We start from the raw sequence: 26,410 nt of genomic DNA, 5'->3' as shown, positions 1-26,410 counted from the left end.
CGACCTGGCCAAGGCTTTCGACTCTGTCAATCACCGCATTCTTATCGACAGCCTTGGTTTCTCAAATGATTGCTTCGCCTGGTTTACCAACTACTTCTCAGATAGAGTTCAGTGTGTCAAATCAGAGGGCCTGTTGTCTGGACCTCTGGCAGTCTCTATGGGGGTGCCACAGGGTTAAATTCTCGGGCCGACTATTTTCTCTGCATATATCAATGATGTTGCTCTTGCTGCTGGTGATTCTCTGATTCACCTCTACACAGACGACACCATTTTGTATACATCTGGTCCTTCTTCGGACACTGTGTAAACAATCCTCCAAACAAGCTTCAATGCCATACAACACTCCTTCCGTGGCCTCCAACTGCTCTTAAATGCTAGTAAAACTAAATGCATGCTCTTCAACCGATCGCTGCCCGCATCCGCTCGCCCGACTAGCATCAATACTCTGGACGGTTTTGACTTAGAATATGTGGACAACTACAAATACCTAGGTGTCTGATTAGACTTTAAACTCTCCTTCCAGACTCACATTAAGCATCTCCAATCCACATTTAAATCTAGAATCGGCTTCCTATTTCACAACAAAGCCTCCTTCACTCATGCTGCCAAACATACCCTCGTAAAACTGACTATCCTACCGATCCTTGACTTCGGCGATGTCATTTACAAATTAGCCTCCAACACTCTACTCAGAAAATTGGATGTAGTCTATCACAGTGCCATCCGTTTTGTCACCAAAGCCCCATATATACTACCCACCACTGACCTGTATGCTCTTGTTGGCTGGCCATCACTACATATCCGTCGCCATACCCACTGGCTCCAGGTCATCTATAAGTCTTTGCTAGGTAAAGCCCTGCCTTATCTCAGCTCACTGGTCACGATAGCAACCCCCACCCGTAGCACGCGCTCTAGCAGGTATATTTCACTGGTCATCCCCAAAGCCAACACCTCCTTTGGCCGCCTTTCCTTCCAGTTCTCTGCTGCCAATGACTGGAACGAATTGCAAATGTCACTGAAGCTGGGGACCTATATCTCCCTCACTAACTATAAGCATCAGCTGTCAGAGCAGCTTACCGATCACTGCAACTGTACACAGCCCATCTGTAAATAGCCCACAAAACTATCTCATCCCCATATTATTCTTTTTTTGCTCTTTTTCACCCCAGTATTTCTACTTGCACATCATCATCTGCACATCTATTACTCCAGTGTTAATGCTAAATTGTAATTATTTTGCCACTATGGCTTATTTATTGCCTTAAATCCCTAATCTTACTACATTTGCACACACTGTATATAGATTTTTCTATTGCGTTATTGACTGTCCTTTTATTTATCCCATGTGTAACTCTGTGTTGTTGTTTTTGTCACACTACTTTGCTTTATCTTGGCCAGGTCGCAGTTGTAAATGAGAACTTGTTCTCAACTGGCCTACCTGGTTAAATAAAGGTAAAATAAATACATAAATAAATAAAAAATATGGTACTGGAACTGACCCTGTATAATATGGTATGCTTACTTACCAGATCATGTTCTTCTTATTTTTTATTTCTTGTGTGTTTTTGTCCTACCTTGTTATTTTTAGTATTACATTGTCATTGATTACTGCATTGTTGGGGTTAGAGCTTGCAAGAAAGGCATTTCACTGTACTTATGTATGTGACATTAGAACTTGAAGATGTCATCTCTTACACATCAAACTAACATTACTGCAGAGTTAGAGAGACTAGAGTGGAGAAACCTTGTCCTGTCCTGGTGTTGTTGGACATATTTATGTGTTTTCTAGTGCTAACTGTTTACTCAGTTAGTGTAGGCTGAGCTGGAGCGTGTTGTGTGAAACTGGACCACATAGGAGTGTTGAGCTGAACGCTGTTGACGCTTTAATGGTTCATTGCTCTCATGGCTGGAGGTACTGTGTGTCTGTAGAGAGTGTAGAGAGAAAGAGTGAGTGTGTGTGAGAGAGAGAGAGAAAGCGAATGGTAGACACTTAGTGAGAGTGTCTGTGGTGGAGACATTCTCAGGAGCGAAGGGGTTAATGCTCTAAGCCTTGACCTCTAACTCCTCGTCAGGAGGTGCAGAGAACGACGGGGGTCACCAGGGTCAAGGGGGTTCTCCAGGGAAGGGCTTGTCTAAAAAGCATGGCATGGTGCTAGAGGTGGCATGGTGCTATCATGTGATTCACAGTGGGGAGAAGTTAAAGGTCAGGGAAGCGAGGCGTGTTGGATGAGATGAAGACATCTCTACCCCTCTCTCTCTACCCCTCTCTCTCTCTCTCTCTCTCTCTCTCTCTCTCTCTCTCTCTCTCTCTCTGTCTCCAACTCACTACTCTACGCATTCCCTCTCTCTTTCTTTGTCTGTCTCTCTCTCTCTGTCTGTCTGTCTCTCTTTCTCTCGGTCTCTCTCTTTCTCTATTTTTCTGTCTCTCTCTCCAAATGATTTACTTTTCCTCAGGGAAACACACACTACTCTGCTATAAATTATTTGCTGGCCCAGGTGATTCCTGCCTGCTTTTATCATCAAGCCTAGAGTTGCTGTGTGGTGACTCTGTCCTTTCGCTCAGGCACTTACGCCACCCCTCCCCCCTTTCACCTCATCTAGAAGTCGCCTCACTCTGCTCCAGCTTTACCACTCCAGGGCTACAGACAGTCCCTACTGAGGCACAGTACAATATGGCCTGCAGCAGTGAAATGGATATGGGAGGAGGGGAATATTAGAAACTAAATGTAGTTTTAGCAATAATGACCCTGTTTTTAATGGCCACCAGCCACTGTGTCACCATGCAGGAGACATTTCCTGATATGGAGAGTTTTATAAGACAGGGCTTCATTTCTGTTATTATTCCCAATAACATGTAATCCTTTACTACCTTATACCGCTGGAGTTATATGAAATCTATACACATTCACTATGGTCATTGTCCACACTAGAACTTATGCATGTACAGTACATGCCTCCATTTGTCCTTCCATATGCTACCCCCTCATTCTCAACAACCATGGCACCCTCCAGAACTCCTTCTACCCTATGTATGAGAGACACGGTCTGTTGCCCTTGCTTTCCATTAAAACCATGAAGTGAGTTTTGGAAAGAACACACTGATGTTATTTTTACAAGACCCCCATCTCCCCTGCTACGGGGTCCACTCTATGAGTCACTGGATACACTAGATGACTCATATTAGATAAGGAAAGATTGTGAACAGAAGAGGTGTGTGTGTGTGTGTGTGTGTGTGTGTGTGTGTGTGTGTGTGTGTGTGTGTGTGTGTGTGTGTGTGTGTGTGTGTGTGTGTGTGTGTGTGTGTGTGTGTGTGTGTGTGTGTGTGTGTGTGTGTGTGTGTGTGTGTGTGTGTGTGTGTGTGTGTGTTTGAGAAGTGAGTGTAGTCCCCTCGGTCAGATAAAGTGTGGATTATAAATCCATGTCAGTAGTGATGTCTTCATTCATGACGTAACCATGGTGAGTTGGCAGCAGTGTATTGGTGCCGTGTGCACTTCGACTTAGGTCTTTCACCATGGGTTGACAGGACGGCTAACACACACACACTGCGCCGTCAATCACACCACTTCGCAGAGTGTCACTGGAGTTGGTCTGGACAGTGTTTGACTGGAGGAGAAGTCAAGCTATTGCTAATAGTTGTTGCTGAGACACAACACACACACCATCAGGTCCAAACACACTGCTTGATTTTATCACCCGGTCAAAGTTCAAACATTACATAAGTCAATTAGATTTGTATAAAGTTCCCCCTTCCTGTCTCTTGACAAGGGGTTGCAATTAATTTTATTTTCCCTTAGATTGTTGTCATAAACTACAAAACCTTTTGTGCCCCTGAGAGAAGTCAAGCACTACTTGGGGTTGGACAGGTGCAGACAAATTTTTAATAAATTAAAAGATATTGGTCGATGGGCCTCAATAACAAATTAGTTGAAATATGCAGGAGAGCTGTTGGCCAATCATTGTTGGAGTGGAGACGACAGGCAGACAGCAGTACACGCACGCACGCACGCACGCACGCACACACACACACACAGACACAGACACACACACACACACACACAGAGACACACACACAGAGACACACACACAGAGACACACACACACACACACACACACACACACACACACACACACACACACACACACACACACACACACACACACACACACACACACACACACACACACACACACACACACACACACACACACACACACACAGAGACACAGAGACACAGAGACAGATATATATGTTAACTAGAGCAAAGCAAAAGGACAGTGTTATATATGGATGTATAATGTCTGCCTAGGGGATGCAGTGCACGAGCGTCATTCTAGAGCTTTTCGCTGAGCTACAGGAAATTTTCGTCCCTTCAAAACACAAGGGGAGTTAAGATGTTGTTAGAACAGGGTGGGTGTGTCATCTGAGGGACATGTCCTCTTGGTCTGGTTACAACACACATCTGGACCAGGGTGACCTCATCTCTTGGCAGCAGCCTCCAGTAACCTTGACACACCCCACCTCCGTGTGTGTGTGAGAAAGAGAGAGACTACAGAAAGCCAGTGTGACCATAATCAGGATAAGTAGTAATGGAGGTGAATAGTGATATTTACATATCGTGATATTATTTTGGACAATATTATATAGATACTTTTACTCCAAGTATCGATTTGTAGTTGTTGATTTTGCTAGATAGCGCTAGCTTGAGATAGTCGGCTGTACCTGCGCCAAAACGCCAGTATTTTTCATCCTATAGCTTGTTCTCCATCTTCTTTTTAAATAGTGAGCCAACATGACTGAGCCCCCCAAAAGTACCATGCTCCCTCTTGTCTCTCTGCAGCAGTCATATAGTGAGCAATATGTATGGAACATCAAATCACAATAAAATCGCAGGATCGAATCTCAATACATACAGAATCATGTCAATCGTGAGAATCTATTGATAATATCGTATTGTGATTACCAGCCTTAGATAAGAGGGTGGTGCCACTCATTAGGCATTCTGTTTGGCTAGTAGGCCTGATATAGTGATGGAGGGCTCATCAATATTCACCATTCTCTCCCTAAAGGCATGCTGGGACATTAGTATGCTGTGTTGTGCTGTTGTCTCCCAGGGTTGGGTTTAGAGACCTTATCCCACAGCAGCCCCCCGAGAATAAACAACAAGCATTGTGTCTGAAAAGTCAACATTTCACTCCACAGGACTGTTCCCTAACAAAGATGGCCGTGTATATGTGGTGTGTAGATGCAAACGGCCTCTATGCCCAATTTATCAACATCACATGACACAATGGGATCGTTAGTCAGTCATCGATCAGCTTCAGTGGACCAGGAGCTCAGCTGCCAATCAACCATTCAGGGGGAGGGGGGCTGAATATGGAAGTCTGGTGTCTTTATAGAGGGAGAGAGCGAGGGAGAGATATTACAGGAAGGTGTTCTGTGTGTGTGGGGGCTCTATGACAGGCATTTCCCAGATATATTAAGAAAAGCATGTAGAGAAGAAGGTGATGAGGTCTTCTATATGGTCCTATGTTTATATATGTATATATATATATATTTTTTATCCCAGCCCCCGTCCCCGCAGGAGGCCTTTTGCCTTTTGGTAGGCCGTCATTGTAAATAAGAATTTGTTCCTAACTGACTTGCCTAGTTAAATAAAGGTTAAATAAAAATTATGGTGTTAATTACGGTTATATTCCAGAATTTTTAGGGGGGTACGAGGATATGAACCTCCCCAATTTTCCCTCCTACAAATTCCACCCTGGTTTTGAATCATGGTTTCTGCCTTTTAAGAGTCATCCAGAAGCAATGAATCAATAGCAAACTGAAGACCTTAGTCTGTGATTTAATTGGTTTTCTAGTTCCCTCGTTCTTTTTGGAATAAAAAGAGTTGTAAAAAGACCAAGGTACTTCAGAGTCAGTCAGTCTTCCATTAGTTAATTACTTACAATACATAACTGATTATTTACATGAGTCAATGGGAAAGGTATGTGTTTTTGAATGACTATGGAATATGCATGTGGAGGGATATTCCATGGCAAGCTTTTGGTGCTTCCAAGTGTTGGGAGGGAACTGTTTGAATGGAATTCTCTGGGGTTGGGGGTCAAGATGATGGGTGTGTGTGTGTGCGCGTGTGTGTACAGGGTCATTATCTCTTGAATGTGAGCTGAGAATCGGATCTCACAGCCTGATGTAAACAGGAAAGGACAGAGCCCTGCAACGATTTCCTTTGTTCCCCGTAAAAATGCCAACTTTTTCCATCTGCTGTACTTGCCCATGACAGATATTGACATCATTCAGGAAGATGTATCTATCTCTAGAACCTGATACAGTGGTTATATCTCTGTGTTTCTCTGTGTTTTTCATGATCGGATGACTATCATTGTTCTGTTCCCGCACTTGGACAAGTTGTCCCTTCCAAAGTTAACACACACATCTTGAAATTCTAATAATAATAATATCCAGGAAAAGTTATTCTCTTGTTCAAGTGGATATATACTACATGACCAAAAGTATGTGGACAGCTGCTCATCGAACATCTCATTCTAAAATCATGGGCATTAGAATGGAGTTGGTACCCCCTTTGCTGCTATAACAGCTTCCACTCTTCTGGGAAGGCTTTCCACTAGATGTTGGAACATTGCTGCCTGTGACTTGCTTCCATTCAGCCACAAGAACTAATAAGAATTAGTAAGGTCGGGCACTGATGTTGGGCGAATAGGCCTGGCTCGCAGTCGGCGTTCCAATTCATCCCAAAGGTGTTCGATGGGATTGAGGTCAGGGCTCTGTGCAGGCCAGTCAAGTTCTTCCACACTGTTCTTGACAAACTATTTCTGAATGGACCTCGCTTTGTGTACGGGGGCATCCAACTGTTGCCACGAAGTTGAAAGCACAGAATCGTCTAGAATATCATTGTATGCTGTACCGTTATGATTTCCCTTTACTGGAACTAAGGGGTAATAGCCTGAACCATGAAAAACAGCCCTAGGCCATTATTTCTCCTGTTTGTCTATGAAGATTGCATGGCTGTGTGCTTGAGCAACGGGTGTGGCTAAAATAGCCGAATCAACTAATTTGAAGGGGTGTATTTGATAAACCCTATCTACTGATCTGTGGCTAACTCACACGTACATGTATATACACAACATGGCCAAAAGTATGTAGACACCCCTTCAAATGTGTGGATTTGGCTATTTCAGCCACACCCGTTGCTAACAGGTGTATAAAATCGAGCACACAGATGTGCAATCTCCATAGACAAACATTGGCGGTAGAATGGCCCGTACTGAAGAACTCAGTGACTTTCAACGTGGCACCGTCATAGGATGCCACCTTTCCAACAAGTCAGTTCTTCCAAATTCTGCCTGGATAGAGCTGCCCCAGTCAACTGTAAGTGCTGTTATTGTGAAGTGGAAACATCTAGGAGCAATAACTGCTCAGCTGCGAAGTGGTTGAGAACTTTTTTTTTTTTTTTTTAAGAACTTGACTGGCCTGCACAGAGCCCTAACCTCAACCCCATCGAACACCTTTGGGATTACATTTACATTACATTTAAGTCATTTAGCAGACGCTCTTATCCAGAGCGACTTACAAATTGGTGCATTCACCTTATGATATCCAGTGGAACAACCACTTTACAATAGTGCATCTAACTCTTTTAAGGGGGGGGGGGGGCTAGAAGGATTACTTTATCCTATCCTAGGTATTCCTTAAAGAGGTGGGGTTTCAGGTGTCTCCGGAAGGTGGTGATTGACTCCGCTGACCTGGCGTCGTGAGGGAGTTTGTTCCACCATTGGGGTGCCAGAGCAGCGAACAGTTTTGACTGGGCTGAGCGGGAACTGTACTTCCTCAGAGGTAGGGAGGCGAGCAGGCCAGAGGTGGATGAACGCAGTGCCCTTGTTTGGGTGTAGGGCCTGATCAGAGCCTGAAGGTACGGAGGTGCCGTTCCCCTCACAGCTCCGTAGGCAAGCACCATGGTCTTGTAGCGGATGCGAGCTTCAACTGGAAGCCAGTGGAGAGAGCGGAGGAGCGGGGTGACGTGAGAGAACTTGGGAAAGTTGAACACCAGACGGGCTGCGGCGTTCTGGATGAGTTGTAGGGGTTTAATGGCACAGGCAGGGAGCCCAGCCAACAGCGAGTTGCAGTAATCCAGACGGGAGATGACAAGTGCCTGGATTAGGACCTGCGCCGCTTCCTGCGTGAGGCAGGGTCGTACTCTGCGAATGTTGTAGAGCATGAACCTACAGGAACGGGTCACCGCCTTGATGTTAGTTGAGAACGACAGGGTGTTGTCCAGGATCACGCCAAGGTTCTTAGCACTCTGGGAGGAGGACACAATGGAGTTGTCAACCGTGATGGCGAGATCATGGAACGGGCAGTCCTTCCCCGGGAGGAAGAGCAGCTCCGTCTTGCCGAGGTTCAGCTTGAGGTGGTGATCCGTCATCCACACTGATATGTCTGCCAGACATGCAGAGATGCGATTCACCACCTGGTTATCAGAGGGGGGAAAGGAGAAGATTAATTGTGTGTCGTCTGCATAGCAATGATAGGAGAGACCATGTGAGGATATGACAGAACCAAGTGACTTGGTGTATAGCGAGAATAGGAGAGGGCCTAGAACAGAGCCCTGGGGGACACCAGTGGTGAGAGCACGTGGTGCGGAGACAGATTCTCGCCACGCCACCTGGTAGGAGCGACCTGTCAGGTAGGACGCAATCCAAGCGTGGGCCGCGCCGGAGATGCCCAGCTCGGAGAGGGTGGAGAGGAGGATCTGATGGTTCACAGTATCAAAGGCAGCCGATAGGTCTAGAAGGATGAGAGCAGAGGAGAGAGAGTTAGCTTTAGCAGTGCGGAGCGCCTCCGTGACACAGAGAAGAGCAGTCTCAGTTGAATGACTAGTCTTGAAACCTGACTGATTTGGATCAAGAAGGTCATTCTGAGAGAGATAGCAGGAGAGCTGGCCAAGGACGGCACGTTCAAGAGTTTTGGAGAGAAAAGAAAGAAGGGATACTGGTCTGTAGTTGTTGACATCGGAGGGATCGAGTGTAGGTTTTTTCAGAAGGGGTGCAACTCTCGCTCTCTTGAAGACGGAAGGGACGTAGCCAGCGGTCAAGGATGAGTTGATGAGCGAGGTGAGGTAAGGGAGAAGGTCTCCGGAAATGGTCTGGAGAAGAGAGGAGGGGATAGGGTCAAGCGAGCAGGTTGTTGGGCGGCCGGCCGTCACAAGACGCGAGATTTCATCTGGAGAGAGAGGGGAGAAAGAGGTCAAAGCACAGGGTAGGGCAGTGTGAGCAGAACCAGCGGTGTCGTTTGACTTAGCAAACGAGGATCGGATGTCGTCGACCTTCTTTTCAAAATGGTTGACGAAGTCATCAGCAGAGAGGGAGGAGGGGGGAGGAGGGGGAGGAGGATTCAGGAGGGAGGAGAAGTTGGCAAAGAGCTTCCTAGGGTTAGAGGCAGATGCTTGGAATTTAGAGTGGTAGAAATTGGCTTTAGCAGCAGAGACAGAAGAGGAGAATGTAGAGAGGAGGGATTGAAAGGATGCCAGGTCCGCAGGGAGGCGAGTTTTCCTCCATTTCCGCTCGGCTGCCCGGAGCCCTGTTCTGTGAGCTCGCAATGAGTCGTCGAGCCACGGAGCAGGAGGGGAGGACCGAGCCGGCCTGGAGGATAGGGGACATAGAGAGTCAAAGGATGCAGAAAGGGAGGAGAGGAGGGTTGAGGAGGCAGAATCAGGAGATAGGTTGGAGAAGGTTTGAGCAGAGGGAAGAGATGATAGGATGGAAGAGGAGAGAGTAGCGGGGGAGAGAGAGCGAAGGTTGGGACGGCGCGATACCATCCGAGTAGGGGCAGTGTGGGAAGTGTTGGATGAGAGCGAGAGGGAAAAGGATACAAGGTAGTGGTCGGAGACTTGGAGGGGAGTTGCAATGAGATTAGTGGAAGAACAGCATCTAGTAAAGATGAGGTCAAGCGTATTGCCTGCCTTGTGAGTAGGGGGGGAAGGTGAGAGGGTGAGGTCAAAAGAGGAGAGGAGTGGAAAGAAGGAGGCAGAGAGGAATGAGTCAAAGGTAGACGTGGGGAGGTTAAAGTCACCCAGAACTGTGAGAGGTGAGCCATCCTCAGGAAAGGAACTTATCAGGGCGTCAAGCTCATTGATGAACTCTCCAAGGGAACCTGGAGGGCGATAAATGATAAGGATGTTAAGCTTGAAAGGGCTGGTAACTGTGACAGCATGGAATTCAAAGGAGGCGATAGACAGATGGGTCAGGGGAGAAAGAGAGAATGTCCACTTGGGAGAGATGAGGATCCCAGTGCCACCACCCCGCTGACCAGAAGCTCTCGGGGTGTGCGAGAACACGTGGGCAGACGAGGAGAGAGCAGTAGGAGTAGCAGTGTTATCAGTGGTAATCCATGTTTCCGTCAGTGCCAAGAAGTCGAGGGACTGGAGGGAAGCATAGGCTGAGATGAACTCTGCCTTGTTGGCCGCAGATCGGCAGTTCCAGAGGCTGCCTGAGACCTGGAACTCCACGTGGGTCGTGCGCGCTGGGACCACCAGGTTAGAGTAGCAGCGGCCACGCGGTGTGAAGCGTTTGTATGGTCTGTGCAGAGAGGAGAGAACAGGGATAGACAGACACATAGTTGACAGGCTACAGAAGAGGCTACGCTAATGCAAAGGAGATTGGAATGACAAGTGGACTACACGTCTCGAATGTTCAGAAAGTTAAGCTTACGTTGCAAAAAATCTTATTGACTAAAATGATATAGTACTGCTGGCTGGTGAAATAGGCTAGCTAGCAGTGGCTGCGTTGTTGACTTTGTTTGAAAGTGTAGCTGGCTAGGTAACCTCGACAATTACTCTAGACTACACAATTATCTTGGATACAAAGACGGCTATGTAGCCAGCTAAGATCAAACAAATCAAACTGTTGTACTGTAATGAAATGAAATGTAATACTACCTGTAATACTACCTGTGGAGCAAAGCGGAATGCAACTACTCGCTCCAAACCAAACCGGAAGTGCGTATCGTAGAGGGAGAGGCAATAGAAGTGTTGTTTCTTGTATTATTGTCTTTTGTGTCTTTAGAGGACTGCTTCACCTTAATGTCCCCTTTCCCTTTTCTTCTGTCCTTATTTTGTCCCACTTTGTCCCTTCTTTGTCCCTTGTTCTCTTCTGCCAACTAGACACTCCTTGTTAGCTAGCTAGCTTCTTTCAGGAATGTCCCTAGCAACTGCCTAGCAACAGGTAAACAACTTAGCTAGCTAAGAAAACGGTATAATTTTATGAAAAATGGTTACTTTTTCAAAAGCCTTTCTTCTTTGTTTGCTGCTTGTTTGGTCTCCTATTCAGTTTGCAGTTTTCTTTTGATTTTTTTTCGATGTACTTTACTCTAAAAAAACATTTAAATGGATGAAATGTAACACCGACTTCAAGCCAGGCCTAATCGCCCAACATCAGTGCCCGACCTCATTAATGATCTTGTAGCTGAATGGTAGCAAGTTTCCGCAGCAATCTTCCAACATCTATTGGAAAGCCTTCCGAGAAGGGTGGAGGTTGTCATACCAGCAAAGGTGGAACAAACGACATATTAATACCATGATTTTGGAATGAGATATTCAACGAGCAGGAAATGTAGTGTACCTTAACAGCAGTCCTGTGTTTAGCCATGCAAAATGTGTTGTGTTTAATAAAGACTGAAGGAGATGATTGACTCCCTCCTCTTTGCCAGCATTACATTTACATTGTAGGTATTTAGCAGACAATCTTATCAAGAGCGAATTACATAGTGAATGGATACATTTTCATCATTTCTCATACTGGTCCCCTGTGGGAATCGAACCCACAACCCTGACGTTGCAAGCACCATGCTCTACCAACTGAGCAAATCGGTCACACACGCATGTACACACAAACGGGTGCACACACACCCATCATCACCCATTAGGGGCGGCAGGTAGCCTAGTGGTTAGAGCGTTGGACTAGTAACCGAAAGGTTGCAAGATTGAATCCCCGAGCTGACAAGGATAAAATCTGTCGTTCTGCCCCTGAACAAGGCAGCACTGTTCCTAGGCTGTCATTGAAAATAAGAACTTGTTCTTAACTGACTTGCCTAGTTAAATAAAGGTAAAAAATTCAAATAAAATAAATCTTAGTCCCCAACCCCAGAGAATTCCCTTCAAACAGTTGGGAAGCACCAAAAGCTTGCCATGGAATATCCCTCCACATGCATAGTCATTCAAAAACACAGATACTGTACCTTTCCCATTGACTTGTGTAATTAATCAGTTACGTACTGTAAGGAATTAACTAATGGAAGACTGACTGTCTGAAGTGCCTTGGTCTTTTTACAACTCTTCTTATTCCAAAAATAATTACATTATCCCAGCCACACGAGGATAACACCATCCGACTAATGTCACAGCTCAGCTCGCCACTCTATACATACACCAGGGCTGTAAGGCTATGTAAGCCCCTAGCTGAGGAAGTGGATAACCTTGTTAAAATGAGACTAGGAGGTCATTGGGAACGCCTATAGGGAGTACTGGGTTCATTCATTAACACAACTAAAGGGACCCACACTTCCTCTCCCTCTGACCCCAAACAGTAATCCTCCTGACCCGTTGGCCCATTGGGAGCCAACCTCTACTGTATGTTGAACTGGTTGTTCTAACACCATGTGATGTGTTTACCTGGTTATTCTAACAGTGTGTGATGTGTATGTGTGTTGACAGGGAAAACTGCCTGTCTCCGGTCAGCCCAGAGACGTGTCCCCTGGTGCAGGCGTTCCTCTCCCCAGGCAGGGTGTTCCTGGCCCACGCCCACACCCAGCTGAAGACTGGCCTGCAGACGCAGGAGAGACACCTCTTCCTCTTCACTGACACACTCCTCATCGCCAAGGCCAAGTGAGTCTGTGTGTGTCTGTGAGAGAGAGAGAGAGAGAGAGAGAGAGCGAGAGAGAGAGAGAGAGAGAGAGAGGGGGAGCAAAAGAGCGGAAGGCAACTGCTAAAAACTGCATTCCATCCCTCTCTTCCCTACTCAAGTCTAAAAACCCTGTCTCCCGGGACTGTGAGCCCTATACTTCCCTCCCTCCCTCATCCCTCCCTCCCTCCCCTCCTCGTTCCTATCCGGCCTATAATTACCTCTCAGCCAATTAAATCCATCTGAGGCCATGCCCAGATCAGAGACCACTCATCAGGGCCAGAGGGGCTCCCCACCCAGAACACAACTTTCAGGCAATGCTCCAGATATTTTCAGGGTGTTGATGCAACATTGCTGTGATGTTGTGGCAGCAAAACAGGGCCTCTCTCTCCAACCAACTGTATATTCAACATCATGTGCCTCTGGGTGGAGCTGACCCATACATAGTGGAGACGGCTATACTTGGCTTTATTACATTCTGGGTTAAAAAGTGTATGATAGGAAGGTGTGTGTGTATCGGGGGTGTTCACAGACATAGACAGGTGTACAGCAGGTTTGCTGTAGGAATGTTGAGAATTCCACCATGGCTATTAATAAATGTATGTGCTCAGAAACGTGATTCAGCGCGCGTGTGTGTGCTGGTGTGTTAAACTGTGTTTGACCCTCTCGTGTTTGCTGCAGGTCATCCACACACTTCAAACTGAAGGCTCAGGTGCGTGTGTGTGAGATGTGGACAGCAGGCTGTATGGAGGAGGTGTGTGAGAGTAGCACCAGTCTAGACAGGAGCTTTGTCATGGGCTGGCCTACCTTCAACTGTGTCGCCACATTCAGGTATGCACGTGCACACACACACACACACACACACACACACACACACACACACACACACACACACACACACACACACACACACACACACACACACACACACACACACACACACACACACACACACACACACACACACACACACACACACATGCAGACACACGTGCACGTGCACACACATATGCTTACTGTATACTCTGTACTCTTATAGTGAGAATGTCCCTTTAATAAATCCTCATTGAGTATGTAGTATGTAGTATGTAGTATGTAGTATGTACGCAAAATTTCCTTCCATAGGAAGGCTGGGCAAGGACATGAATATTCATGCTAGCTGCCGGCACGAGCAGTTAGCACTGACCAAACGACTTGGGAAATGCAGCGTCAGCTTGATCACCAAATTAATTGGGAAATAAATGAAAGCCTCACCAGCTAGTGACCAACCTATTTTAGTTTCACTGTCCGATCATTCAAAAAACAAGCTCACAAATGGTTATTTTTACCTTTCCACAAACGGTCTGGTATGTGTTGCTTGATATGAGCAAGTTAACCAAAATGTATCAAAGAATAGGTAATGCGTCCACAATTAGTTACTGCCTGGTCAGTGATATAGCTAGCTACATTTCAGTAATTACCTATCCTCCTAAATGCGGTGGTCAGTGTGTAAACTAACAATGAGTTGAAATTATTTGTCTGAATACGAACTAGTCGCCAGTTATTGTTGCCCATGGTGTAATCATGTCTAACCAGTTGGCTAATGTAGCTTATGTGCCCATAAGCTCCCAAGTCTAGATAGCTGTGTCTTGGCATATACGATTAGTGAGCTAGCTAGCTAGTTGGCTACTGCATGGCCAGTGTGAGCGAGCATGCTAGCTAGCCAGTAAGCTAGCTACATTTCAGTCAATAGCTATCCTTCTAAATGTGCTGGTCACTGGATGAGTTGAACATATTTGGCTGAAAACAAGCTAGTAGCCAGTTGTTGTTGCCCATGGTGGAATAATATCTAACCCACTGGCTCCTGAAGCCTATGTTCCCATGAGGTCCCGAGTCTAGCTAACTTTAGGTAGCCCGCGCCGCACATTAGCACTTTGCTATCTAAGCTGTTTTATAAGAAAATGGCTGATAGCAAGCCCTCCTCTGCGACAATGTTATTGGGGCGTTAGAATTTCAGATTCATATGTAATTTTTATGTTAATTGTCATTCAATGTCGTGGTTACTACTGGTTTCAGACCCGAGGTGAAAGAAATTGTTTGCCATGTTTTGGTAAGGGGTCAGAGTGACGTCACGCACCCAAGAATCCTCAGCCAATCACCGGACGGATATTAATGACTTTGCCTCCGGGTACCGTACGAAAGGAAATTTAGCATACAGTACAGGACTTGTTATTCTGTCTCAGAAAAAGGAACAACCACTAGAACAGTAAATTATCATCCCAACACCGCACCACAACCAGAGTCATATTCCTAGTCGTAAAACCCCCCTTACTCTGACCACAGAGAGCCAGTCGTTATAAAATATCACACACACACTATATGCCTTGACACCAGGAATTCATAGGGAAAGAAATGCAGTTTTACAGGGACACGTTATGTAAGAGAAGATGAGAAAAATAATATTGGTTACCCGACTTAATTTTCTATCTCTCTCTCTGTCTGTCTGCAGTTCTGTGGAGCACAAGGAGAAGTGGCTTTTTCTCATCAAAAGGTAACCAGAAATGACGGATGACGATATTGTTCATAACTTCCTCTGATACTAATAGTCTATGGCTTGACTTCAGTAGCTTGAATAATGTGTTTAGTCTTGCTTGTGTTAAAGAAGGTATTGTTTTTCACGCTAACTTCTTCCTTCGTTCCTCTAGTCGAATAAATGAAGAGAAAGAGAAGGATGACCCCAAGACCATTCCTCTGAAGATATTTGCAAAGGACATTGGGAATTGTGCTTATGTAAGTACTGTTTATGTATGGTTGCAGGTGTGTGTGTGTGTTCCGTCATGTGTGTGCATTTTTCTAATGTTTTTGTCTTCCCCCAGGCTAAGACTCTAGCTGTAAGTAATTCAGACAGCACCACTGATGTCATCCAAATGGCACTACAGCAGTTTGGCATTTCGGGCTGTGTGAAAGACCACCAGTTGTGGGTGAGCTCCATTAAAGATGACTCCCCCTACCCGCTCATTGGTGAGTTCAACTCCTTTACCCCACAACCCATTACACTCACCTTAAACCCAGCCATATCTCTCTTGTTTAGTTTACGGTACAAGTTGAACCTAGTCATTGGTCAAGGGAAACTTCTACAATACATACTCAGTACCTACTCAACTTACACTACCGTTCAAAAGTTTGGGGTCACTTAGAAATGTCCTTGTTTTTGAAAGAAAAGCTAAAAAAATTATACATTAAAATAACATCAAATTGATCAGAAATACAGTGTAGACATTGTTAATGTTGTAAATTACTATTGTAGCTGGAAACTGCAGATTTTTTTATGGAATATCTACATAGGCGTACAGAGGCCAATTATCAGCAACCATCACTTCTGTGTTCCAATGACACGTTGTGTTAGCTAATCCATAGAATTTTAAAAGGCTAATTGATCATTAGAAAACCCTTTTGCAGTTATGTTAGCACAGCTGAAAACTGTTGTTCTGATTAAAGAAGCAATAAAACTGGCCTTCTTTAGACTAGTTGAGTATCTGGAGCATCAGCATTTGTGGGTTCGATTACTGGCTCAAAATGGCCAGAAACAAATAACTTTCTTCTGAAACTCGTCAGTCTATTCTTGTTCTGAGAAATGAAGGCTGTTCCATGCGAGAAGTTGCCAAGAAACGGAAGATCTCGTACAACGCTGTGTACTACTCCCTTCACAGAACAGCGCAAACTAATCCTAACCAGAATAGAAAGAGGAGTGGGAGGCTCCGATGCGCAGATGAGCAAGAGGACAAGTACATTAGAGTGTCTAGTTTGAGAAACAGACGCCTCACAAGTCCTCAACTGTCAGCTTCATTAAATAGTACCCGCAAAACACCAATGCCATCCTGTCTTTCATGTTGAAGAAACGGTCTATCACTCTGTCATACAGTACACGCCTTTATTTTTTGTTGTCGTAGTCTACCTGGCTAAAATGCTTGCTCGCTAGTCTAGCTTCTATTCATGGGCAACGTTAGCTAACATTAGCCTTCTATATCTAGCTACATATTGAACTTCCATTCTCTCAGGCCAGGGGCACAACAATGTATGAATTAATGGTTGGATCAGAATCGGCGTTATAATCATTGGCCATTACGGAGAATTAAGTAAAACCACAAGTCCAAATCCCTATCTCCATCCATGGCTAATTTAGGAAAGGGACAATTTTAGGTTGCCACCGGAGGACAACAACACAACGAGATGCAACAATTCACATTTTATGTCACTGATGTATTCTCTCAATGGGATTTAACAGGAGTAATGCCAAATCCAAGCTGGCTTCCCTTGACACTGTTTTTGGTGCGCCAGGACCATTCACAGTTGAGCTTGCTCAGTTTAGCTCAACGCTTATTGGCAAAAAAAATCTAAAATAAATTGTCAAGGCAGGCAAGATGCTCGTAAGCTTTCCTTGCCTTCAATGCTATGATAGGTGGCAACAATGTCATACTCGTTTGGACCAGACAGCATCAGATAGATGGCCTACACGCAGAGAGACAGAAGGATGCTGTTTCGCTCGCTCTGATGCTTTCTCCTGTGAGAGATACATTCAGCCTCTTGAAATAGAAGGACAATTATGAAACGAAATAACGAAATATAAAACATTATTTATATTTTTTTCTGGAAGCCTGGCCTCCCTTGGCATCCATGAACACATGCCACTGTACCTTCTCACTTTTACTCTGGAGTTTTGTTTTGTTACTCAAAGAGGTATTTTCCTCCCGTTATTGACATAAAGATGAGGTAGATAAGAGACTAGCTGGGCGTACTGTAAACCTGGCCTGGTCACACCTCCAGTGAGACTCATGAACCCTGACTTCTAACATCTTGACCCTCTCATCTATAACCCCACAGGGCACGAGTTTCCTTTCAGTATCAAGATGAGTCACATTCGGGATGGAGGATGTGGTGGAGGGAAGGATGCAGTTCCTTCTCCAGAGGGCCAGGGGGCGATGCTGCTGGACCAGTGTCTCCCTCCAGACACCCAATGCCAGTTCATCCTCAAGTCCAGCCGGGTGGGTCCCAAACAGGCTCTGCTCTTAGGTAAGTGCCCCTTTACACACTGTGACCGACTCAACAGAAAGAAAGGGTTGCGTTTCCTTCAAAAAAATGTGTCCCCACCCCTTTGCCCTTGTTTACTTCATACCTCCTTTTTTTGTTGTTGCCTCAAACGTCTTTTATTCCATAGTTTCAGAGAGAGTGAGAGAAAGAGTGAGAGAGTGAACATAGAGAGTGTGTGTGAGAGTGTTTTCCACGAGGATCGTTGAAGAGGCTCCACTGAATCAACCACACGCCTTCCTTTAGATTCCTCTCAAGTTCTCCTCCATTTAAAATCAATACCCTCCCCTACCCGCTACATCAGCCTAATTATTTCAATATAACAAGTGCTTTTTGAGGTTGGTTCCATTTCGGGTTTGATTATAAATAAAATTATGATGTGGATTGAATGATGTAACAACACAAAATAAAAAAATGCATAAAAGTCCCATGATGGTAGTGACTGCCCATTCTTCACATTACTTTTCTTTAAGAAAATATTTCAGTTGTTTACATATGTTTTATTTTGATGACTTTATTATTTCATTTCAGGTCATCTCATCTCTATAGAGCTGCTGTCTGACAAAATCACTATTTTAGTAGTTCTTCAAAGTAGTTCTTCAAAGTAAATAAAGCATACTGTTATGACTGTTGAATACCAACTGCTCTCTCTCCCTCTCCATCACACATTCTTCTGTCTCTTCTCCATCTCCATGTCTGCCCCACACTAACATAACATAGCAGGCATAAACGAAACACACAGACCAGACAAGTAGGCGCGCAATGGATTATGGTCATTGTATTTAATTACCACGTTTTCTGCGCTAAACTATGTAGAATATTGGCCTGTTGGAAACGACAACTCCCTACTACATCGCACAGTTCGGGCTTGATCTGATTTATCTCTAGAGAAACTGTGCAATGTGTGCATTGAGCTCACTGAAAACAAACTAACCAAATGGAATTCAAATAATTGAACCGACTTTGGACAATTAGTTGTTTAATATAAAATTTGGGTTAATTGCTTAGCACTAGTTTTACAAGTGTGCACGTGTGTGTATGCTAATAGGGTGTGTCAGAGGGTGTCCAACTAGACTGAGGGTGTCACTGATAGATTTGGGGGTCAATTCTGTCATAACACCATCGTTGTTTTCTGATACATCTAAAAACCAGAGGTTTTTATTGGCTAGGAGAGAAATATGGCATCTGTTTAGCAACAACCCAACATGGATCCATTCAACTCCATAAAAGGATCAAAACATTGCTCACACAACCAGCCCTCTATCTCTCTCTCTCTCTCTCTCTCTCTCTCTCTCTCTCTCTCTCTCTCTACCTCCCTCGTTCCCTTTCTCTCTTCAGAATATCCCCCCTCCAAGATGTCTCACACTGGCGTATAATGACACAATGCGTGTTTTACAACTTTATCAACTTGGGCCAGTTAAATAATGTTGGAGTGGCTCTGCTACAATGTTGTTTTGGATTTGGCTTCCAAAATGTAATTGAGTGTAAAGCTACAGTGGATTGTTAATATTCAGTTTTGATCAGATAGGTCCCTGGGCAGCTAGGGGTGTTGTGCCACTAATGTGGAAGGGCTTTTTATTGCCCACCCCCCCACCCACACAAACACAGCATAAGCTGTACATCACACACATTGACACACTGGTACAAACAGATACACACACACACAAGCAACGTAAGAACAGACATCATGTCTGCACCGTAACTCAAACAAACACACAGACAAATGGTTCTTAGTCTTTCAGACACACACACACACACACAGTACATAACATATGGACACTCACAGACCGACAGCTTCTTAACATGATCTACCCAGTCTCAGAAACATGGTTTTACTAAACACACACACACTCTCTCTCTCTCCAGACAGACCTCCCCACCCCCACCCTTCAGACCCCTCTCTAGCCATGTCTCTTTCTGAATCAATGCCTCTTTCTTTCTCTCTCTCTTCCTCTCTCTCTCTCTCTCTCTCTCTCTCTTTCACGCTCTCACTCTCTCTCCTTCTCTGTCTTTTTCCCTTCCTCTGCTCTCTCCAAAGAACTTCTACTCTCCAACTCTTTCCCCCTCTCTTCCTCTCGTTGTGTTTTATTGAGCAGTAGGCCCTAATTAATGTTGAAATAATGTCTTAAATGTTGGAATAACCTCCCTCCCCCTCTCTCTGCAGAGCCAGGCCAGAAATCCTTTAAGAGGAAGAGGCCGTTGATTAACTGGGCCTTCTGGAGGGGTTCCAGTAGCCAGCTGGACAGTGTCCCCCTGTCCCCCACCTCCCTGTCCCCTACCCTGGGATGCCTGTTCGGACGGTCTCTCAGTTCCATCTGCCCTCCTGACCACACCCTGCCCAAACCTGTCATGGACATGCTGGTGTTTTTGTACCAGGAGGGTCCCTACACCAGGGGTATATTCCGTCGCTCTGCAGGAGCCAAAGCCTGCAGAGAGCTGAGAGACAGACTGGACAATGGGACAGAGGACACACACACACTTACACACGAGTCTGTGTTTGTCACTGCTGCAGTCTTCAAGGTAGGACAGTACACGCATGCACGCATGCACGCACGCACGCACACACACACACACACACACACACACACACACACACACACACACACACACACACACACACACACACACACACACACACACACACACACACACACACACACACACACGCACACGCACACGCCAGGGTCCGTGTGGATTAATCAGAGTTCAAAGGTTCTAGCCAGGCTTGTCAGATCAGATATATTGAGACATCAGAGAGAGGAGGTTTGAAGGATCGGTTTCATCCTGCTTCAACGATACACATCAGAATAATTCACTGCACAGAGCTAACACAGCTGCACCCTCACATACACATATTCACCACAGTATCTAGTGTGTGTGTGTTCGAAATCCCCATAGAACGTCTTAGACAGACAGAAAGAAATGAAGTGATTGGAGCGAAGAGAAAGCTCAGGTAGAAAAACACTCAATTCAATGCACATGTTGGAAGGTTGGTGCCAATGGCTTTACTGGAAACCTGTAGCTGTATTAGATCAGGTAGAACAGAACACACAGAGAGAGAGAGAACACATGTTGCTGTTCAGTTAGCTATATTACTATACCCACTCCAACCAACAAACTAATAACAAGTGAGCTGACAAACAAACGAGTGAAAAGGGCTAGATTGCTTCTGTAAAAACACATTGAGTTACACAGCCTCTTTCATGGCATTCAAATTCTATTTTACATGCCATGTTTTCAGGATCCGTATTAACTCCACTGAAGAGAAGCATATGTGGTGATGGTAAAGGGTGTTCTAACATATAATGTGTCCCTGTGGTTGTGACCCAACAGGACTTCCTGCGGAACATTCCGGGCAGTCTGCTGTGTGTGAATCTGTATGAGCAGTGGGTTGCAGTGATGGCACAAGAGGAGGAAGAGCAGAGGATGCAAGCCATCCACAGGTACTGGCATTCCCTGTAACGCACCTTTACAAACACATACGCACAGCAAAAACAAAGCTGCTGTGTAGGGGTGGCAAGAAAATGGGCGGGAAAAGCTGTTTTGATCCAGAGGCATGAAAATAAAGTCCTTCTCAGGCCAAGAGGAAATAAAGGACACATAAGAAACAATGAAAATCTGAAGAATTATTTTCCAGAAGACTCTTAGACAAACAATAACATGACACAGCTCATCTGATGTCTTCTCTGGAAAGATACTGTCCCCAGGAATGTGACAAACTCCACAATCTGCTGGATTCTCAGAGGATGTAGCAATGTATTTGTGTGTGTAGAATATGAAAATGTATGCGCGTACTACTGTAAATGGCTTAAATGTAAATGTTTGTGAGAGGGGGGGGGGTGTGTGTCTGACACATTCAAAGTCTTACTAGATGTTGTGTATTCATCACTGATTATTTTGTCTGTTCTCACCACTCCCCCCCACCCCACCCCCCACCTCAGGTTGGTCCATCTTCTGCCCAGTGAGAACCTGTTGCTACTCAGACATGTGGTTGCCGTGCTCCACTGTATTCAAGACAACGCAGACGACAACCAGATGAATGCCTTCAACCTGTCGGTGTGCATCGCTCCCAGCATGCTGTGGACCCTGGCCCCCTGTAGCCCAGAGGGGGAGGCCACCAAGAAGGTGAGACTGGACCCTAAAAACTATTTTTTAGGTTTCCCTCTCTGTTAAGTTACTTTTTATATTTCTTCATTTTATTTGAATGTCTTCTTTCGAACACATAATTGTACCATACTTTCAAAGTGTATGTGTATTACTACATAACAATTTTGCTTATATCATGTATTGATGTCAATAGGAGATTTGGGTGAAAGTGAGTTTCTCAAGTGTACTTCCAAATACCTTTCTAGTTAAGGACAAGGGCCACATACACACACACACACACACACACACACACACACACACACACACACACACACACACACACACACACACACACACACACACACACACACACACACACACACACACACACACACACACACACACACACACACACACACACACACACACACACACACACACACACACACACACACACACACACACACACACACACACACACACACACACACACACACACACACACACACACACACACACACACACACACACACACACACACACACACACACACACACACACACACACACACACACACACACACACACACACACATACACACATACATACATACATACATACATACATACATACATACATACATACATACATACATACATACATACATACATACATACATACATACATACATACATACATACATACAATGTTCCCTCAAATCTTTTCCGGCACTGAGCAAATTTCAGGTCTGCTGAGGCTGTACCCCCTTTAAATTACAGTTTTAACAGTGACCATGTAGGCTACTGTGGCTATTTGATCACAATCTAGGTCTACCAGAGTGGCTTACCATCAAAAACAATGGAGAAAATGCATCCCATAACATTTTAACATGGAAATAGCTGTTCTGTCATTCAGTCTACAGTAGCAGCCAATGTGTGTTGTTCAATGTAGGCCTACATTCCATGAGGCTTTTGAAAAGAAATATGCAGGGCTTGACATTCACCTGTTTATCCACTTGTCCTTCAGTCAAGAAGGTGACTAAAAATGCTGTTGTGTTGTTTGATGCAAGAAACCACTTTACAAAATAAAATTCATTATTATTATCATACTATTATTACAGAGAATCAGACACATTATTCTACCCTCTGCCTTTTGGCTACTTAGCTCTCAAAAGACAACACTGCCTTTAAGACAAAAAAAGCTCTACCTGACTCCCTTTTCAATGTCTAGAAATGTACATGTTTTGTGCTCTTGTAGGATGCAATCACTCCCTTATTGCTGACTACAAATGATCTATAACTGGGCTAATAACTGACTAACTAGCGAAGGATATGAACAAAATGTGCACACATGGCTACATGCAGCCTTCGTTTTGATCTCAAAACAAGCGCATCTACAGTACTCATGACTGCTCATGCTGTAAACACAGTCCATTTCAAAGTAAATGGCACAGATCCATATATGGTAATGATCTATTTCCATATAGGCCTACTGCAGCTCTGATTGTTTGTGACTCACCGGTCTGTATATATTAGGGGCTGAGTAGTGTGTCAATGCAATCGTATCCTACTCAGATGCGTTCTGCCTACAACAAACTCTCTTGCATAGTTAGTTTTGTTTTGTTTGAAAGTGGCTAATATTACATTGATTCTATCACAATTGCCACAGTAAAGGGAAATGTTGATAGTGTTAACAGGGAAAACTCTAGAACAGTGCTCAGCAACCTTTTCGGAGTCAAGATCACTTTCTGAGTCAAAAGGCAAGCCAATATCTACCGCACAGTATCAACTTTGCTGTAGCTTTCTTTCATGCCTGCTATGTTACAGAAGACACGGTCATCTGAGCCATCTGATTGGCCAGCGGTAGGCCTATAGTGCACTTGATTTACTCTCTTGGCCTGCCAGGAAGGCAGAGTTTGTACCTTCAAACAGATGAAATGGTTCAAAATGGCAACAGTTTGCCTACCCGGCGCGCAGGGCAGCTGAATTTGATGCACCTACCCATAACAGCCCGAGAAGAAAAAAAAAAAAAAAAGGAACATGTGACCACTGCTCTAGAAAGTTTAGTGAAATTCAATCTTGTTCTCCTCTCTATGGGCTGATATTTCTGCTCGGCAGTCCCGGGGCTACTGCGCGTCCGCACACGCGTGCAATTTAGAGGGAACGTTGCATACATACATACATACATACATACATACATACATACATACATACATACATACATACATACATACATACATACATACATACATACATACATACATACATACATACATACAGTGGGGAGAACAAGTATTTGATACACTGCCGATTTTGCAGGTTTTCCTACTTACAAAGCATGTAGAGGTCTGTAATTTTTATCATAGGTACACTTCAACTGTGAGAGACGGAATCTAAAACAAAAATCCAGAAAATCACATTGTATGATTTTTAAGTAATTCATTTGCATTTTATTGCATGACTTAAGTATTTGATCACCTACCAACCAGTAAGAATTCCGGCTCTCACAGACCTGTTAGTTTTTCTTTAAGAAGCCCTCCTGTTCTCTACTCATTACCTGTATTAACTGCACCTGTTTTGAACTCGTTACCTGTATAAAAGACACCTGTCCACACACTCAATCAAACAGACTCCAACCTCTTCACAATGGCCAAGACCAGAGAGCTGTGTAAGGACATCAAGGATAAAATTGTAGACCTGCACAAGGCTGGGATGGGCTACAGGACAATAGGCAAGCAGCTTGGTGAGAAGGCAACAACTGTTGGCGCAATTATTAGAAAATAGAAGAAAATAGAAGAAGTTCAAGATGATGGTCAATCACCCTCGGTCTGGGGCTCCATGCAAGATCTCACCTCGTGGGGCATCAATGATCATGAGGAAGGTGAGGGATCAGCCCAGAACTACACGGCAGGACCTGGTCAATGACCTGAAGAGAGCTGGGACCACAGTCTCAAAGAAAACCATTAGTAACACACTACGCCGTCATGGATTAAAATCCTGCAGCGCACACAAGGTCCCCCTGCTCAAGCAGGCGCATGTCCAGGCCCGTCTGAAGTTTGCCAATGACCATCTGGATGATCCAGAGGAGGAATGGGAGAAGGTCATGTGGTCTGATGATTCAAAAATAGAGCTTTTTGGTCTAAACTCCACTCGCCGTGTTTGGAGGAAGAAGAAGGATGAGTACAACCCCAAGAACACCATCCCAACCGTGAAGCATGGAGGTGGAAACATCATTCTTTGGGGATGCTTTTCTGCAAAGGGGACAGGACGACTGCACCGTATTGAGGGGAGGATGGATGGGGCCATGTATTGCGAGATCTTAGCCAACAACCTCCTTCCCTCAGTAAGAGCATTGATGATGGGTCGTGGCTGGGTCTTCCAGCATGACAACGACCCGAAACACACAGCCAGGGCAACTAAGGAGTGGCTCCGTAAGAAGTATCTCAAGGTCCTGGAGTGGCCTAGCCAGTCTCCAGACCTGAACCCAATAGAAAATCTTTGGAGGGAGCTGAAAGTCCGTATTGCCCAGCGACAGCCCCGAAACCTGAAGGATCTGGAGAAGGTCTGTATGGAGGAGTGGGCCAAAATCCATGCTGCAGTGTGTGCAAACCTGGTCAAGAACTACAGGAAACGTATGATCTCTGTAATTGCAAACAAAGGATTCAGTACCAAATATTAAGTTCTGCTTTTCTGATGTATCAAATACTTATGTCTTGCAATAAAATGCTAATTAATTACTTAAAAATCATACAATGTGATTTTCGGGATTTTTGTTTTAGATTCCGTCTATCACAGTTGAAGTGTACCTATGATAAAAATTACAGACCTCTACATGCTTTGTAAGTAGGAAAACCTGCAAAATCGGCAGTGTATCAAATACTTGTTCTCCCCACTGTACATACATACATACATACATACATACATACATACATACATACATACATACATACATACATACATACATACATACATACATACATACATACATACATACTGTACACCTAAGGGTCTGGCGGGCTGAGGCTAGGGACCAGGACAGGGTGTAAAGGAAAGATATACTGTTGCCACCTAGCTGTCTGACGAAGCAGGATGTTCAATGGAAGAACAAACATCAGTGAGGAGTTAGAGAGTAGAGTGTGTGTCAACCTCCTGCTACAGCAGGAGCCGCATGCTGGGCTATACTATATACGTTTCCTCTTTAAACCTGGACTGACCTACTCCTTTTACATTTCTCTAGTCACAGGTTTTCAATCTCTGTACTGACACACACACGCTTGAGATCACGGTGACACATAACAAATGTGAAATTCGTACCCTGACAGAAAAGCTTGAAATTTTATGATAACTTA

General features: G+C 44.7%; 1 protein-coding gene across 2 annotated transcripts in view; it reads left to right on the top strand.

Annotated features, from left to right (window-relative positions):
• LOC139538776 (rho GTPase-activating protein 20-like) overlaps positions 1-26,410 on the top strand; it is an 82,668-nt gene that overhangs the window by 51,211 nt on the left and 5,047 nt on the right. For both annotated transcript variants that reach the window (XM_071341197.1, XM_071341196.1), the window contains exons 3-11: positions 12,726-12,896; positions 13,594-13,743; positions 15,401-15,442; positions 15,597-15,681; positions 15,768-15,912; positions 17,773-17,961; positions 20,141-20,496; positions 21,310-21,419; positions 21,918-22,101. In XM_071341197.1, the coding sequence (XP_071197298.1) occupies positions 12,726-12,896; positions 13,594-13,743; positions 15,401-15,442; positions 15,597-15,681; positions 15,768-15,912; positions 17,773-17,961; positions 20,141-20,496; positions 21,310-21,419; positions 21,918-22,101 (1,432 nt within the window). The remainder of the gene's footprint in view (positions 1-12,725; positions 12,897-13,593; positions 13,744-15,400; positions 15,443-15,596; positions 15,682-15,767; positions 15,913-17,772; positions 17,962-20,140; positions 20,497-21,309; positions 21,420-21,917; positions 22,102-26,410) is intronic.

The sequence above is a fragment of the Salvelinus alpinus genome, chromosome 14, assembly GCF_045679555.1.
Source record: "Salvelinus alpinus chromosome 14, SLU_Salpinus.1, whole genome shotgun sequence".
NCBI classification, from domain to species: Eukaryota; Metazoa; Chordata; class Actinopteri; order Salmoniformes; family Salmonidae; genus Salvelinus; species Salvelinus alpinus.
The sequence above is the reverse complement of the archived record's forward strand: the minus strand, read 5'-3'. Positions and strand labels throughout refer to the sequence as shown.